Source organism: Coregonus lavaretus (assembly GCF_964263955.1).
Source record: "Coregonus lavaretus genome assembly, contig: HAP1_SCAFFOLD_1307, whole genome shotgun sequence".
NCBI classification, from domain to species: domain Eukaryota; kingdom Metazoa; phylum Chordata; class Actinopteri; order Salmoniformes; family Salmonidae; genus Coregonus; species Coregonus lavaretus.
This window is the reverse complement of record NW_028162648.1, coordinates 15,389-32,824: the sequence shown is the minus strand read 5'-3', so window position 1 is coordinate 32,824 and position 17,436 is coordinate 15,389. Positions and strand designations below refer to the sequence as shown.

Sequence of the window (17,436 nt, the reverse complement as noted above, 5' to 3'; positions counted from 1 at the left end):
TTTTTTTTAAATGGCAAATAATTAAAAAGCTGCAGTAAAATAAAATAACAGTAGGGAGGTTATATACAGGGTACCGGTATAATATAATAATAATATATGCCATTTAGAAGACACTTTTATCCAAAGTGACTTAAAGTACAGTGACTGCATGAATTTTAGAATGTGATTCCTGCGAGAATTGAACCTTGTAATATATAATATAATAATATAATATAATATAACCTTGTTATAACCTTGTTAGCGCTACAAAAATGATCCAATAACATCCTAGTTCACATGTAACTCCCTCACCCAGTCCTCTGCATAGCCTCAGCCTGGTGCAGGCAGGCCTTAACGACGGTGGCCAGCCCCCCGAGCCCGTCCGGCCCCTCCTCGGCCCTCGCCCCCTGCAGACCCCACACCCTCTTCAAGGCCAGCAGGGCGTACAGGCGAACACTGAAGTTATGGCTGAAACACCACTGGAGGATAACATCCAGGGCCTTACGCCACTGTACTGCCTGGTGGTGTGTGGGGGGGGGGGGGGGGGGGGGGGAAGGAGAGAGAGAGAGAGAGAGAGAGAGAGAGAGAGAGAGAGAGAGAGAGAGAGAGAGAGAGAGAGAGAGAGAGAGAGAGAGAGAGAGAGAGAGAGAGAGAGAGAGAGAGAGAGAGAGAGAGAGAGAGAGAGAGAGAGAGAGAGAGAGAGAGAGAGAGAGAGAGAGAGAGAGAGAGAGAGAGAGAGAGAGAGAGAGAGAGAAGTGTGAACACTGAAGTTATGGCTGAAACACACTGAAACACCACTGGAGGATCACATCCATGGCCTTATACTACTGTACTGCCTGGTAGGGAGGGACACAGAGGAGGAGGAGAGCGGGTCAGGAGAGGAGGAAGAGTCCCCTGTGCTTTGAAGGTTTTACTTGATGATTGTGATATGTGGACCTTACCTTCTCCTTGAGTTTAGGCATGATGATGTTGAGGTGGACCAACACAGACAGGAAGGTACAGATACTGGTCTTGGTCTTCTCTTGGTCCTGTTCACAAAGACACAAATCACATCAATAAGACACACCGGCTATAGATCAATAATGACTATTACAAGTTCTTTGAGCCAGTGAAAATAGATGCCCGTTTTCATTCAGAGACAATACAATAGATACCAGTATTCATTCAGAGACAATACAATAGATACCAGTTTTCATTCAGTGACAATACAATAGATACCAGTTTTCATTCAGTGACAATACAATAGATACCAGTTTTCATTCAGTGACAATACAATAGATACCAGTTTTCATTCAGTGACAATACAATAGATACCAGTTTTCATTCAGTGACAATACAATAGATACCAGTTTTCATTCAGAGACAATACAATAGATGCCAGTTTTCATTCAGTGACAATACAATAGATGTCAGTTTTCATTCAGTGACAATACAATAGATACCAGTTTTCATTCAGAGACAATACAATAGATACCAGTTTTCATTCAGTGACAATACAATAGATACCAGTATTCATTCAGTGACAATACAATAGATACCAGTTTTCATTCAGTGACAATACAATAGATACCAGTTTTCATTCAGTGACAATACAATAGATGCCAGTTTTCATTCAGTGACAATACAATAGATACCAGTTTTCATTCAGTGACAATACAATAGATACCAGTTTTCATTCAGTGACAATACAATAGATACCAGTTTTCATTCAGTGACAATACAATAGATGCCAGTTTTCATTCAGTGACAATACAATAGATACCAGTTTTCATTCAGTGACAATACAATAGATACCAGTTTTCATTCAGTGACAATACAATAGATACCAGTTTTTGTGGTCCTGTGTGGCTCAGTGGGTAAGAGTGTGGCACTAGCAACACCAAGGTTGAGGGTTCAATTCCCGCAGTGATCACATACACATACGAAAAGTGTAAGCACTCACCACAGCGAAGCAGGCCCAGAGTCGGTCTATGTGTTCAGGGTACTGGACTAGGATTAGAACCATCTTCCACTCTATCAGGTACTTGACTGAGGCCTGGTTACTGACGAAGCCTGCCTCAAACACACGACCCAGAATGCTACCTACAAACTCCTGGATGAACACAAACACAGGGTTAATAGAGGGTTAATTCAGGTGTGTGTGTGTGTGTGTATTGTTTGTGTGTATTGTTTGTGTGTGTGTGTGTATTGTTTGTGTGTGTGTGTGTATTGTTTGTGTGTGTGTGTGTGTGTCTCACCGCTCTCAGTTTGGGTAGCAGCATCAGCAGTGTCTGCCACACCCTGTTCTTCACGCGATGCTGCAGGGAGTTGCTATAGTAACGCTGTTTCGACTTAGATATGGCCTCATCCTAAAAGAGAAAAATACTTATCTTTAAAACTACACATTAACTAATAACTACTGTGTTAGAGCTCAGGGAGATGGACAATGGTCTTTAATATATTACTGGAGTATGAACTGGATTAATGTGTGTGATGCTGTGAACACACTGAATGAGTAGACATCATGGACTATGAACAAGCCAAATCTCCAGCAGTGTCAGTCTTTCCTTGATTCCTACCGTCCTCTCTGGTCGTCTCCTGCTCAAAATTCATTGGAGGATAAGATCTGAGAGGAGGAACCTTGGATGTTCTCCTCTAATGCATTTTGACAAGGAGGTAAGGAGAGAGGCCGCGAGGAAAGACTAACTGAGGAAGAGCCCTGGTCTTACCTTCTTCAGCAAGCGGAGAACCAGCTCTTCCATCAGTCTCTCATGCAGCTGATTAGAGGGCTGGAGGCGGCTGAGGAACGCCAGGACACACACACGTGGGAACTGGTCATCCCTGTTGTCACTGAGAGAGAGAAAGCACAGAGATAAATGTATCTCTGATGAGAAATATGGACTACATTCACTGTTGACTATAGTACAAAGAATGTCCACTATTGTCAGTGACATGGTCAACTCCATGTTTTATTTAGCCCCAACACAGTACAGTGAGGGGTCAGGTAATAGGTTCCAGTCCCACTATAGTGAGGGGTCAGGTAATAGGTTCCAGTCCCACTATAGTGAGGGGTCAGGTAATAGGTTCCAGTCCCACTATAGTGAGGGGTCAGGTAATAGGTTCCAGTCCCACTATAGTGAGGGGTCAGGTAATAGGTTCCAGTCCCACTATAGTGAGGGGTCAGGTAATAGGTTCCAGTCCCACTATAGTGAGGGGTCAGGTAATAGGTTCCAGTCCCACTATAGTGAGGGGTCAGGTAATAGGTTCCAGTCCCACTATAGTGAAGGGTCAGGTAATAGGTTCCAGTCCCACTATAGTGAGGGGTCAGGTAATAGGTTCCAGTCCCACTATAGTGAGGGGTCAGGTAATAGGTTCCAGTCCCACTATAGTGAGGGGTCAGGTAATAGGTTCCAGTCCCAGTACAGTGAGGGGTCAGGTAATAGGTTCCAGTCCCAGTACAGTGAGGGGTCAGGTAATAGGTTCCAGTCCCAGTACAGTGAGGGGTCAGGTAATAGGTTCCAGTCCCACTATAGTGAGGGGTCAGGTAATAGGTTCCAGTCCCAGTCCCAGTACAGTGAGCGGTCAGGTAATAGGTTCCAGTCCCAGTACAGTGAGGGGTCAGGTAATAGGTTCCAGTCCCAGTAGAGTGAGGGGTCAGGTAATAGGTTCCAGTCCCAGTACAGTGAGGGGTCAGGTAATAGGTTCCAGTCCCAGTACAGTGAGGGGTCAGGTAATAGGTTCCAGTCCCACTATAGTGAGGGGTCAGGTAATAGGTTCCAGTCCCACTATAGTGAGGGGTCAGGTAATAGGTTCCAGTCCCACTATAGTGAGGGGTCAGGTAATAGGTTCCAGTCCCAGTACAGTGAGGGGTCAGGTAATAGGTTCCAGTCCCACTATAGTGAGGGGTCAGGTAATAGGTTCCAGTCCCACTATAGTGAGGGGTCAGGTAATAGGTTCCAATCCCAGTACAGTGAGGAGTCAGGTAATAGGTTCCAGTCCCAGTGCAGTGAGGGGTCAGGTAATAGGTTCCAGTCCCACTATAGTAGGGGTTAGGTAATAGGTTCCAGTCCCCGTACAGTGAGGGGTCAGGTAATAGGTTCCAGTCCCCGTACAGTGAGGGGTCAGGTAATAGGTTCCAGTCCCACTACAGTAATAAATAATACCAATATATGCCATTTAGCAGACACCTTTATCCAAAGCAACTTACAGTCATGTATGCATAAATTTTACGTATGGGTGGTCCTGGGAATCAAACCCACTATCCTGGAGTTGCAAGCACCATGCTCTACCAACTGAGCTCCAGAGGACCACAGTAGTAGAGTAGAGTAGACTACAGTATAGTACAGTAAGGTACATGAACTGAGCAGCAGCTGACCTGGGGACAGTGGTGTTAGCAGCACACTCCTCTCCAAGCCCCTCCACATAGACCTGGACCTCCTGGATCAGCCTATGGAGAAGACCAGCCATTATCCAGACATGACATGACCCTCACCACTGCAATAAGCCCTGAACACTCAGTCACTCTCACTTACTCTCAGCCACTCTTACTCACTTCCACTCTCACTCACTAACTCTCACTCTCTTTCTCTTTCTCACACACTCCTCACACTCCCCCCCCCACACACACACACACACACACCTTTGGTCCCTCCTGAACACGGGTCCATACACACATGCCTCAGTCAGGATGTCAGGGTGCAGTAGGGCACTGGAGAACATGGCGTCTGATTGGCTCTGGCCTTCACTTCCTGGGTCAGAGGGCAGCCAGGTGTGGCAGCAGTGTTGGATCAGCACGTTGAATACACCGGTCTTGGCCTGGGAGAGGTCCGTCAGCTCAACAGCTATCTAGAATTGAAGTGGAGTCAGTAGTGGGTTAATTACACATCCAACTGTGTCCACATCAATGTTGTGTTATTAATTCCCATGATAACCACAACATTTTCTGTTGAACATATACCTGAAACTACTTGCCAAGACACATTTCTCCAAGTAGTGAATATGTAGTAAGTTGCCTGACACCACACGGATCTATTCCATCCAGACATGGGTTCAATTAGTATTTATTTTCTTTAATAAAATACTTTAGCTGCTCTTGATTGAACTTGCCTGGTGAAATGGAACCAATTGAATAGTACCAGAAGTACAAAGCCCGCTCATCTGTGGGCTCAGTCAAAAGCTCAAAGTATTTGAAAGATTTTAAACACCATTTGAACCCAGGTGTTGATCCCCCATGCCTCCCTCTAGTTACCTGTTGTACAATAGCAGTGAGCACAGGTGCCTGCTCCTCTGTTAACGCCAACAGGCTGTGGTGAAAGGCCATGGACACAAAGCCCTGCAGGGTGGGCCAGAAGTCATGAGGGTTACTGCTCAGTCCCAGCACCAACTTCCAGGAGACAGTCACAGCCTCTACACAGAGGGCCTCCTCAGACAGTGCCACCTGGTGGTGGGAGGGGGGAATACAGGTTCACTATCTCATATGGCCTTATCAGAAGCCATATAAAACAGGACATAAATGTGTTGACCACATGGCCACTATATCCTTTTTTTTTTTCTGAAACACTGTTGCTGTCTAAATCAGTTGTTAAACAAAACCAAGGCTTGGATTTCACCGTCTTTCCCCATAGACTGCTTACAAGGTAAGGAAATATGTCATTTAGTAATTTGGGTGAACTATCCCTTTAAACATGGTTGTTGGTGTGGACAAACCTGTAGAGAGCTGGATGAGAAGCAATGTCTCAGCTAGGTAGTGGACATGACCATATCAGTTGTATCCTTATTCTACTCCTCCTCTGTTCCTCTGGTGATGTAGAGGTTAACCCAGGCCCTGTAGCCCCCAGTATCACTCCTACTCCCCAGGAGCTATCATTTGTTGACTTCTGTAACCGTAAAAGTCTTTGCTTTTTGCATTTTACTCACTGTGTTAGCACACTCCGCCAACCCTGATGTTCTAGCAGTGTCTGAATCCTGGCTTAGGCACCAAAAACTCTGAAATTTCCATCCCCAACTACAACATTTTCCATCTAGATAGAACTGCCAAAGGGGGCGGAGTTGCAATCTACTGTAGAGATAGCCTGCAGAGCTCTATCATACTATCCAGGTCTGTGCCCAAACAGCTTCTACTTCTAAAAATACACCTCTCCAGAAATAAGTATATCACTGTTGCTGCTTGCTACAGCCCCCCCTCAGCCCCCAGCTGTGCCCTGGACACCATATGTGAATTTATTGCCCCCCATCGATCCTCAGAGTTCGTACTGCTTGGTGACCTAAACTGGGATATGCTTAACACCCCGGCCGTCCTACAATCTAAACTAGATGCCCTCAATCTCACACAAATTATCAAGGAACCTACCAGGTACAACCCTAAATCCGTAAACATGGGCACCCTCATAGATATCATCCTGACTAATTGACCCTCTAAATACACCTCCGCTGTCTTCAACCCCAGACATGACTGCCCTTGACCAGCACAAAAACATCTTGTGGCGTACTGCATTAGCATCGAACAGCCCCCGCGATATGCAACTTTTCAGGGAAGTCAGGAACCAATATACACAAGCAGTTAGGAAAGCAAAGGCTAGCTTTTTCAAACAGAAATTTGCATCCTGTAGCACTAACGCCAAAAAGTTTTGGGACACTGTAAAGTCCATGGAGAATAAGAGCACCTCCTCCCAGCTGCCCACTGCACTGAGGCTAGGAAACACTGTCACCACCGATAAATCGACGATAATCGAGAATTTCAATAAGCATTTTGCTACGGCTGGCCATGTTTTCCACCTGGCTACCCCTACCCCGGCCACCAGCTCTTTTATCCGCGATTGATAATAGACAGTACTGTGCAGCTGTCTTCATCGACCTGGCCAAGGCTTTTGACTCTGTAAATCACCGCATTCTTATTGGTAGACTAAATAGCCTTGGTTTCTCAAATGACTGCCTCCCCTGGTTCACCAACTACCTCTGGCAGTCTCTATGGGGGTGCCACAGGGTTCAATTCTCGGGCCGACTCTATTCTCTGTGTATATCAATGATGTCGCTCTTGCTGCTAGTGACTCTCAGATCCACATCTATGCAGACGACACCATTTGGTATACATCTGGCCCTTCATTGGACACTGTGTTAACAAACCTCCTAACAAGCTTCAATGCCATTCAACACTCCTTCCATAGCCTCCAACTGCTCTTAAACGCTAGTAAAACTAAATGCATGCTCTTCAATCGAATGCTGCTTGCACCCGCCTGCCCGACTAGAATCACTACTATCGGCGGGTCTGACTTAGAATATGTAGACAACTACAAATACCTAGGTGTCTGGTTAGACCACAAACTCTCCTTCCAGACTCACATTAAGCATCTCCAATCCAAAGTTAAATCTAGAATCGGCTTCCTATTTTGCAACAAAGCCTCCTTCACTCATGCTGCCAAACATGCCCTCGTAAAACTGACTATCCTACCGATCCTTGACTTCGGCGATGTCATTTACAAAATAGCCTCCAACACTCTACTCAGCAAATTGGATGTAGTATATCACAGTGTCATCCGTTTTGTCACCAAAGCCCCATATACTACCCACCATTGTGACCTGTACGCTCTCGTTGGCTGGCCCTCACTACATATTCGTCGCCAAACCTATTGGCTCCAGGTCATCTATAAATCACTGCTAGGCAAATCCCCGCCTTATCTTAGCTCATTGGTCAACATAGCAACACCCACCCGTAGTATGCGCTCCAGCAGGTATATCTCACTGGTCATCCCCAAAGCCAACACCTCCTTTGGCTGCCATTCCTTCCAGTTCTCTGCTGCCAATGACTGGAACGAACTGCAAAAATCTCTGAAGCTGGAGACTCTAATCTCCCTCACTAACTTTAAGCATCAGTTGTCAGAGTAGCTTACCGATCACTGCACCTGTACACAGCCCATCTGAAATTAGCCCACCCAACTACCTCATCCCCATATTGTTATTTATTTTGCTAATTTGCACCCCAGTATCTCTATTTGCACATCATCTTCTGCACATCATCTTCTGCACATCTATCATTCCAGTGTTAACACTAAATTGTAATTATTTTGCACTATGGCCTATTTATTGCCTTACCTCCATAACTTACTACATTTGCACACAATAGATTTTCTATTGTGTTATTGACTGTACGTTTTGTTTATTCCATATGTAACTCTGTGTTGTTGTTGTTTTTATCGCACTGCTTTGCTTTATCTTGGCCAGGTCGCAGTTGTAAATGAGAACTTGTTCTCAACTGGCTTACCTGGTTAAATAAAGGTGGAAGAAAAAAAGAGAGACTCACCTGTGGCAACATGGAGGCCATGAAGTCCAGTACAGGCAGTACCAGGCCACTGGGTAGCAGAGACAGGGCCTCTATAGCAGCCTGGAGAGACCCTGACGCCCTGGGGAGCTCCATGGGCCCAGGGGGTCCTATCCTCCTCCCGTAGCCCAGGCACGTCCACTGGTCCCGGATGAAATTAGCTGCCATTCGGCCCCAGTCCTGGAGGAGAGGACCCTGCTCTGAAACACTGTAGACAGATGACAAACTCTTAATTATCAGAGATATCAGTAAGGCCCTCTGATTACTACTATCTCCCACACACACACACACACACACACACACATTACTTCTACTAGGGACCTCTGATTACCAAGGCCACCAAAACCCAAATTAGAGCTGTGCAAAATAGCTTTTAGTTTCAGGGCAGTGTAGTCCTGGAACTCCTTGAAAGTTTTTTTAAAACTTGACAAATAGTTGTTTTAAGAGATAAATTCACAAAATGTTTTGAACGACTAGAGTGAGTCTAAGAGGTTTTTGTAATATGTTCTGTTGTATTTAAATTAATATGCACATGAGGTATAGGTCCTGTGTAGCTCAGTTGGTAGAGCATGGCGTTTGCAACGCCAGGGTTGTAGGTTTGATTCCCACGGGGGGACCAGTACGAGAAAAAAAATAATTATGCACTCACTGCTGTAAGTTGCTCTGGATAAGAGCGACTGCTAATTGATTTAAAATGTAAAAAAACAGTATGTGGGTGGAGAAGGGGTAGGCTGGGGTGTGTAACGTGTAATATGTAGAGGTAATAGAAACATGGATCTTGTTTGTGTTCTTACTTTGCTATTGTTGTTTTTCAAATTTCTGTATGTTTTTTACATTTCTTAAGAACTCTTGGAAGACTAGCCTTCGGGCTAAAAGAGATCCTAATAAAATCAATTAATTTGTATTGGGCACAAAATAATCCGAAACACAACACAAACAAACAGCAAATACATCCAACAAGTTTGTAGAGTCACAAGCTTGATGTAATCATTGTGTTCTGGGAATATTGGACCAAATACTAAACTTTTGACTACTTTAATACACATATAAACTACCGTTCAAAAGTTTGGGGTCACTTAGAAATGTCCTTGTTTTCGAAAGAAAAACAATTTTTTGTCCATTAAAATAACATCAAATTGATCAGAAATACAGTGTAGACATTGTTAATGTTGTAAATGGCTATTGTAGCTGGAAACGGCTGATTTTTAATGGAATATCTACATAGACGTACAGAGGCCCATTATCAGCATCCATCAGTCCTGTGTTCCAATGGCACGTTGTGTTTGCTAATCCAAGTTTATCATTTTAAAAGGCTAATTGATCATTAGAAAACCATTTTGCAATTATGTTAGCACAGCTGAAAACTGTTGTGCTGATTAAAGAAGCAATAAAACTGGCCTTCTTGAGACTAGTTGAGTATCTGGAGCATCAGCAATTGTGGGTTCGATTACAGGCTCGAAATGGCCAGAAACAAATAACTTTCTTCTGAAACTCGTCAGTCTATTCTTGTTCTGAGAAATGAAGGCTATTCCATGCAAGAAATTGCCAAGAAACTGAAGATCTTGTACAACGCTGTGTACTACTCCCTTCACAGAACAGCGCAAACTGGCTCTATCAAGAATAGAAAGAGGAGTGGGAGGCCCCGGTGCACAACTGAGCAAGAGGACAAATACATTAGAGTGTCTAGTTTGAGAAATAGACGCCTCACAGGTCCTCAACTGGCAGCTTCATTAAATAGTACTCGCAAAACACCAGTCTCAATGTCAACAGTGAAGAGGCGACTCCGGGATGCTGACCTTCTAGGCAGAGTTGCAAAGAAAAAGCCATATCTCAGACTGAAAGATTAAGATGGGCAAAAGAACACAGACACTGGACAGAGGAAGATTGGAAAAAAGTGTTATGGACAGACGAATCAAAGTTTGAGGTGTTCGGATCACAAAGAAGAACATTTGTGAGACGCAGACCAAATGAAAAGATGCTGGAGGAGTGCTTGATGCCATCTGTCAAGCATGGTGGAGGCAATGTGATGGTCTGGGGGTGCTTTGGTGGTGGTAAAGTGGGAGATTGGTACAGGGTAAAAGGGATCTTGAAGAAGGAAGGCTATCACTCCATTTTGCAATGCCATGCCCTGTGGACGGCGCTTGATTGGAGCCAATTTCCTCCTACAACAGGACAATGACCCAAAGCACAGCCCCAAACTATGCAATAACTATTTAGGGAAGAAGCAGTCAGCTGGTATTCTGTCTATAATGGAGTAGCCAGCACAGTCACCGGATCTCAACCCTATTGAGCTGTTGTGGGAGCAGCTTGACCATATTGTACGTAAGAAATGCCCATCAAGCCAATCCAACTTGTGGGAGGTGCTTCAGGAAGCATGGGGTGAAATCTCTTCAGATTACCTCAACAAATTGACAACTAGAATGCCAAAGGTCTGCAAGGCTGTAATTGCTGCAAATGGAGGATTCTTTGACAAAAGCAAAGTTTGAAGGACACAATTATTATTTCAATAAAAAATCATTATTTCTAACCTTGTCAATGACTACATTTCCTATGCATTTTGCTATATTTCCTATTCAAACTCATTTCATGTATGTTTTCATGGAAAACAAGGACATTTCTAAGTGACCCCAAACTTTTGAATGGTAGTGTAAGTGAATTTGTCCCAATACTTTTGGTCCCCTAAAATGGGGGGACTATGTACAAAAAGTGCTGTAATTTCTCCACCTGATATGGATGAAAATACCCTCAAATTAAAGCTGTCAGTCTGCACTTTAACCTCATAGTCATTGTATCAAATCCAAAGTGCTGGAGTACAGAGCCAAAACAACAACAAATGTGTCACTGTCCCAATACCTTTGGAGCTCACTGTATTTAGCTGTCCATATCCCATACACAATCTCCATTTTACCATTTGAGTTGTAACCTCTGGGAGATGTTTTTTCTCCCAAATGTAAATTCCAGGTTGCACAGCAAAATATTTAAGAGCATGTGACCAAAACAGTCACAATTTAGAGCCCTGACTGTCAGAGAAATGAGGACCATATAGTGTTTATACTAGTTGTGTACTATACAACAACACATTACATCTGCATTCAAACAATACCATCCATCCATACTATATACTACACTCTACTGTTCTCTACTGACCCTGTTGACTGATCTGCAGTGGGAGGTTTCAGCAGGGTCTGGTTGAAGTTGGCCAGAGAGAGAGGAGGGGCTGGGGGTGGAGCAGGGGAGTAGAAGTAGCAACACAGATCCACCAGTAGAATCATGGTCTCTGATTGGAGGTTGAACACTCCCAGCGCTGCAACCTCACAGGTCATGGCCAACGACGCCATGGCAACCGCCCTGGACACCTGACCCGCCACAGAGGGGATCTAAGAGAAACACAAACACAGTGAAGTCCCTTCCAGTTCAATAGTGAAAACCATGACAAATATCAATATGTCATGACAAATAGCAGTTCAACTAGTCTTCTTTGAAATCAGAGTGTAACCGCTAAAATAAATATCCCATTATTCAAATTGACACATGAATCCAATGATTTATGAATTGACTAGTGAAGGATAGCAGCTTGAGAGAGGGTAGATAGATCCTGTAGTACTATACCTGGTCAGCTTCTAGGGTCCTCAGGACGTATCTGAGGAGTCTGGGGAAATAGGCCTGTACATTGGAGTGGTTCCACTCTAACACACTGTACATCAGCACCACCTCCTTCAGCACCGACAGGTAGAGCTCAGCACGCTCTACATCACATAACTGGAGAGGACATACAAACAAAACACAGGCTGAGGATAAATGCAGGTACATGATCAATGTTGTAGGATGTGAGTGAGAGTGAATGAGAGTGAGCGTTCATTTTCACCTCCTGCAGTTCTCCACTCAGTCTTCGGAGGATGAACTCCTGAATGGGCTCCACCACGCCCAGAATCAGCGTTTCCATGGAGACCGTCACACTGTCCTCTGTATAAGACAGAAGACAAAAAACGTTCATTTTTATTTTTACAATACAGAAAATATGATGTTGCATGTTTCCAGTGCAATGAATCAATATGGATCATTACTATGAATCACTATAAATCACTGCTATGGATCACTGCTATGGATCACTGCTATGGATCACTACTCGAGTCAAGTTGAGAAAAGAAGAGGAGTAGAGTAGAGTAGAGTACAGTAGAGTACAGTAGAGCAGAGTAGAGTAGAGTAGAGCAGAGTACAGTAGAGTAGAGTAGAGTACAGTAGAGTAGAGTAGAGTACAGTAGAGTAGAGTACAGTAGGGTAGAGTAGAGTAGAGTAGAGTAGAGTAGAGTAGAGCAGAGCAGAGTAGAGTAGGGTACAGTAGGGTAGAGTACAGTAGGGTAGAGTACAGTAGAGTAGAGTAGAGTAGAGTAGAGTACAGTAGGGTAGAGTAGAGTACAGTACAGTACAGCAGAGTACAGCACAGTAAAGTACAGTACAGTAGAATACAGTACAGTACGGTAGAGTACAGTACAGAACAGTAGAGTAGAGTACAGTAGAGTACAGTAGAGTACAGTAGAGTACAGTAGAATACAGTAGAATACAGTACGGTAGAGTACAGTACAGTACAGTAGAGTAGAGTACAGTAGAGTACAGTAGAGTACAGTAAATACCTTGCTCTTTCTCTGGCTGCAGTACTGCAGCAGGGGTGTGTCTGGAGCGTGTGAGCTGCAGTACTGCAGCAGGGGTGTGTCTGGAGCGTGTGAGCTGCAGTAGTCGTAGCAGCAGCTGCAGGCTCTTGTCAGTCTTGCGTAGCGGCAGGTAGACATTAGTGTGGAGCCTGCTCAGTGTGTCCAGTAGGGGGCGTAAGACAGACTCCATCCCACCGCTGACACCAGTAGTCTCCTCTCCTCCAGAACTCCTCTGAGTCCTCTCCTCTGTGTCAACACACAGTAGGATGGCCCTGGCTAGCAGCTCAGCCTCTCCTGGGTCTGGTACACTGTCTGTCTGCTCTGTAGGACGTCACAACAAAGTTCATCATTACAGTCATCTATTGTATATACTAGAGGTGTGTCCATCTAGACATACTCATATCTGTAACCATTGATATTCGTGATCAGATAATACTCGTAATTGGAAAAACGGATTCACCTGTGCTAGCCGGGACTCACCTGTGCTAGCCGGGACTCACCTGTGCTAGCCGGGACTCACCTGTGCTAGCCGGGACTCACCTGTGCTAGCCGGGACTCTGAGGAAGGCCTCCATCTGTTGTTGGACGTAGCCTCTCACAGTCTCTCTCTCTGGGGAAGTACTGGTACCATCACCTGATTCTCTGACACAGGTCCTGAAGCTGCCTTCACTTTCTGCTAGCCAGTCACACAGCTAGTGAGGAGACACAAATACACAAGGGAAAACTGATGGAAATACACTAAATATTATAATTTTTACGTTTGAAAAGAACAGACCTCTTCCCTCATTCCACCCCCACACAGTACCTGATTCCAGAGTACTGTCCCTCTACATAGAGACTCGTCTGCTCTGAAGTGCACCAGCAAACTAAACACATTATCCAACGTCACTGAGGTCTGCAAAAGATGGCACAAATATCATCCATGTTTAGCAACGGCTATTTTGATTATGTTGTCATTTGTATGCTGATAGCTATAATCTCTTCTTCAACACTGTATTTGGGTGATAAATGTCATCACTTTGCACCAACGCGGCACAGCCTCAAACACATCATAGTGTCTTACCACATCTGTCAGGGAGAGGGCGGTGTTTAGCAGGAAACACTGTGCCGCTCCTCTCAGTAGCACCTGGTGGGTGATCATGGTGGAGCGAAGCACCTCCCTGAGATACAACACAGAAACCCTTAGGGACAGTTTCCCGGACACAGATTACCCCTAGCCATTGACTAAGCAGAGTGTTCAATGGAGATTCATAGAATCCACATTTCCACACCAAGCAATACCACTATGGCCATAATAAACACTAAATAAATAACCTAATGTCAAGTTAGAGTCTAGACAATGGCTGCATTTGAAATGGCACCCTATTCCCTATATAGTGCACTCATAGGGCTTTGGACCAACAAATAGGGTACTATTTCAGATTTGCCCCATAACCACAGGCTACCTGAGAGCGTGCAGGCCGTCAGGGCCCAGGAGAGGGCAGGGAGGGAGGTGGGACAGGGCCTGAGAGAGGAAGAGGATGGGGACAGAACACCAGTGTTGAGAGCCTAGCCGCTGGACAAGCTGCAGCAACACAGGACCTGGGGAGACAGAGGACAGAGGATCAGCATTACAGGACCTGGGGAGACAGAGGACAGAGGATCAGCATTACAGGACCTGGGGAGACAGAGGACAGAGGATCAACATTACAGGACCTGGGGAGACAGAGGACAGAGGATCAACATTACAGGACCTGGGGAGACAGAGGACAGAGGATCAGCATTACAGGCCCTGGGGAGACAGAGGACAGAGGATCAGCATTACAGGACCTGGGGAGACAGAGGACAGAGGTTCAACATTACAGGACCTGGGGAGACAGAGGACAGAGGATCAGCATTACAGGAACCGGGGAGACAGAGGACAGAGGATCAGCATTACAGGCCCTGGGGAGACAGAGGACAGAGGATCAGCATTACAGGACCTGGGGAGACAGAGGACAGAGGTTCAACATTACAGGACCTGGGGAGACGGAGGACAGAGGATCAGCATTACAGGAACCGGGGAGACAGAGGACAGAGGATCAGCATTACAGGACCTGGGGAGACAGAGGACAGAGGATCAGCATTACAGGACCTGGGGAGACAGAGGACAGAGGTTCAACATTACAGGACCTGGGGAGACGGAGGACAGAGGATCAGCATTACAGGCCCTGGGGAGACAGAGGACAGAGGATCAGCATTACAGGACCTGGGGAGACAGAGGACAGAGGTTCAACATTACAGGACCTGGGGAGACGGAGGACAGAGGATCAGCATTACAGGAACCGGGGAGACAGAGGACAGAGGATCAGCATTACAGGACCTGGGGAGACAGAGGACAGAGGATCAGCATTACAGAACCTGGGGAGACAGAGGACAGAGGATCAGCATTACAGGACCTGGGGAGACGGAGGACAGAGGATCAGCATTACAGGACCTGGGGAGACAGAGGATCAACATTACAGGACCTGGGGAGACAGAGGACAGAGGATCAGCATTACAGGACCTGGGGAGACAGAGGACAGAGGTTCAACATTACAGGACCTGGGGAGACGGAGGACAGAGGATCAGCATTACAGGAACCGGGGAGACAGAGGACAGAGGATCAGCATTACAGGCCCTGGGGAGACAGAGGACAGAGGATCAGCATTACAGGAACCGGGGAGACAGAGGACAAAGGATCAGCATTACAGGACCTGGGGAGACAGAGGACAGAGGTTCAGCATTACAGGACCTGGGGAGACAGAGGACAGAGGATCAACATTACAGGCCCTGGGGAGACAGAGGACAGAGGATCAACATTACAGGACCTGGGGAGACAGAGGATCAGCATTACAGGACCTGGGGAGACAGAGGACAGAGGATCAGCATTACAGAACCTGGGGAGACAGAGGACAGAGGATCAGCATTACAGGACCTGGGGAGACGGAGGACAGAGGATCAGCATTACAGGACCTGGGGAGACAGAGGACAGAGGATCAGCATTACAGAACCTGGGGAGACAGAGGACAGAGGATCAGCATTACAGGACCTGGGGAGACGGAGGACAGAGGATCAGCATTACAGGACCTGGGGAGACAGAGGACAGAGGATCAGCATTACAGGACCTGGGGAGACAGAGGACAGAGGATCAGCATTACAGGACCTGGGGAGACAGAGGACAGAGGATCAACATTACAGGACCTGGGGAGACAGAGGACAGAGGTTCAACATTACAGGACCTGGGGAGACAGAGGACAGAGGTTCAACATTACAGGACCTGGGGAGACAGAGGACAGAGGATCAACATTACAGGACCTGGGGAGACAGAGGACAGAGGTTCAACATTACAGGACCTGGGGAGACAGAGGACAGAGGTTCAACATTACAGGACCTGGGGAGACAGAGGACAGAATATCAACATTACAGGACCTGGGGAGACAGAGGACAGAGGATCAGCATTACAGGACCTGGGGAGACGGAGGACAGAGGATCAGCATTACAGGACCTGGGGAGACAGAGGACAGAGGATCAGCATTACAGAACCTGGGGAGACAGAGGACAGAGGATCAGCATTACAGGACCTGGGGAGACGGAGGACAGAGGATCAGCATTACAGGACCTGGGGAGACAGAGGACAGAGGATCAGCATTACAGGACCTGGGGAGACAGAGGACAGAGGATCAGCATTACAGGACCTGGGGAGACAGAGGACAGAGGATCAACATTACAGGACCTGGGGAGACAGAGGACAGAGGTTCAACATTACAGGACCTGGGGAGACAGAGGACAGAGGTTCAACATTACAGGACCTGGGGAGACAGAGGACAGAGGATCAACATTACAGGACCTGGGGAGACAGAGGACAGAGGTTCAACATTACAGGACCTGGGGAGACAGAGGACAGAGGTTCAACATTACAGGACCTGGGGAGACAGAGGACAGAGGATCAGCATTACAGGACCTGGGGAGACAGAGGACAGAATATCAACATTACAGGACCTGGGGAGACAGAGGACAGAGGATCAGCATTACAGGACCTGGGGAGACAGAGGATCAACATTACAGGACCTGGGGAGACAGAGGACAGAGGATCAGCATTACAGGACCTGGGGAGACAGAGGACAGAGGATCAACATTACAGGACCTGGGGAGACAGAGGACAGAGGTTCAACATTACAGGACCTGGGGAGACAGAGGACAGAGGATCAGCATTACAGGACCTGGGGAGACAGAGGACAGAGGATCAACATTACAGGACCTGGGGAGACAGAGGACAGAGGATCAACATTACAGGACCTGGGGAGACAGAGGACAGAGGATCAACATTACAGGACCTGGGGAGACAGAGGACAGAGGATCAGCATTACAGACCATCTCTGATGAACAGTCATTACTGTTTGCATTACCACCACAACAAGCTACAGTACAAAAATCTGGGTCAAGTTCAGTTGGGAGAAAACTTTTTGAAATGTACATGAATTTGTCCAATAAGAAGAACCCAGATTTTCATTTTCCT

General features: G+C 46.2%; 1 protein-coding gene across 1 annotated transcript in view; it reads right to left on the bottom strand.

Annotated features, from left to right (window-relative positions):
* The window catches only part of LOC311119067 (putative methyltransferase TARBP1), a 43,338-nt gene that overhangs the window by 23,394 nt on the left and 2,508 nt on the right, over window positions 1-17,436 (bottom strand). Inside the window, exons 7-23 of the mRNA XM_084193819.1 lie at window positions 14,366-14,501; window positions 13,984-14,080; window positions 13,726-13,815; window positions 13,462-13,612; window positions 12,904-13,242; window positions 12,138-12,235; window positions 11,882-12,031; window positions 11,420-11,649; window positions 8,255-8,480; window positions 5,207-5,395; window positions 4,598-4,803; window positions 4,334-4,405; window positions 2,688-2,808; window positions 2,217-2,327; window positions 1,922-2,071; window positions 921-1,007; window positions 292-497 (exon numbers count right to left, since the gene is read on the bottom strand). Of these exons, the coding sequence (XP_084049945.1) occupies window positions 292-497; window positions 921-1,007; window positions 1,922-2,071; window positions 2,217-2,327; window positions 2,688-2,808; window positions 4,334-4,405; window positions 4,598-4,803; window positions 5,207-5,395; window positions 8,255-8,480; window positions 11,420-11,649; window positions 11,882-12,031; window positions 12,138-12,235; window positions 12,904-13,242; window positions 13,462-13,612; window positions 13,726-13,815; window positions 13,984-14,080; window positions 14,366-14,501 (2,659 nt within the window). The remainder of the gene's footprint in view (window positions 1-291; window positions 498-920; window positions 1,008-1,921; window positions 2,072-2,216; window positions 2,328-2,687; window positions 2,809-4,333; window positions 4,406-4,597; window positions 4,804-5,206; window positions 5,396-8,254; window positions 8,481-11,419; window positions 11,650-11,881; window positions 12,032-12,137; window positions 12,236-12,903; window positions 13,243-13,461; window positions 13,613-13,725; window positions 13,816-13,983; window positions 14,081-14,365; window positions 14,502-17,436) is intronic.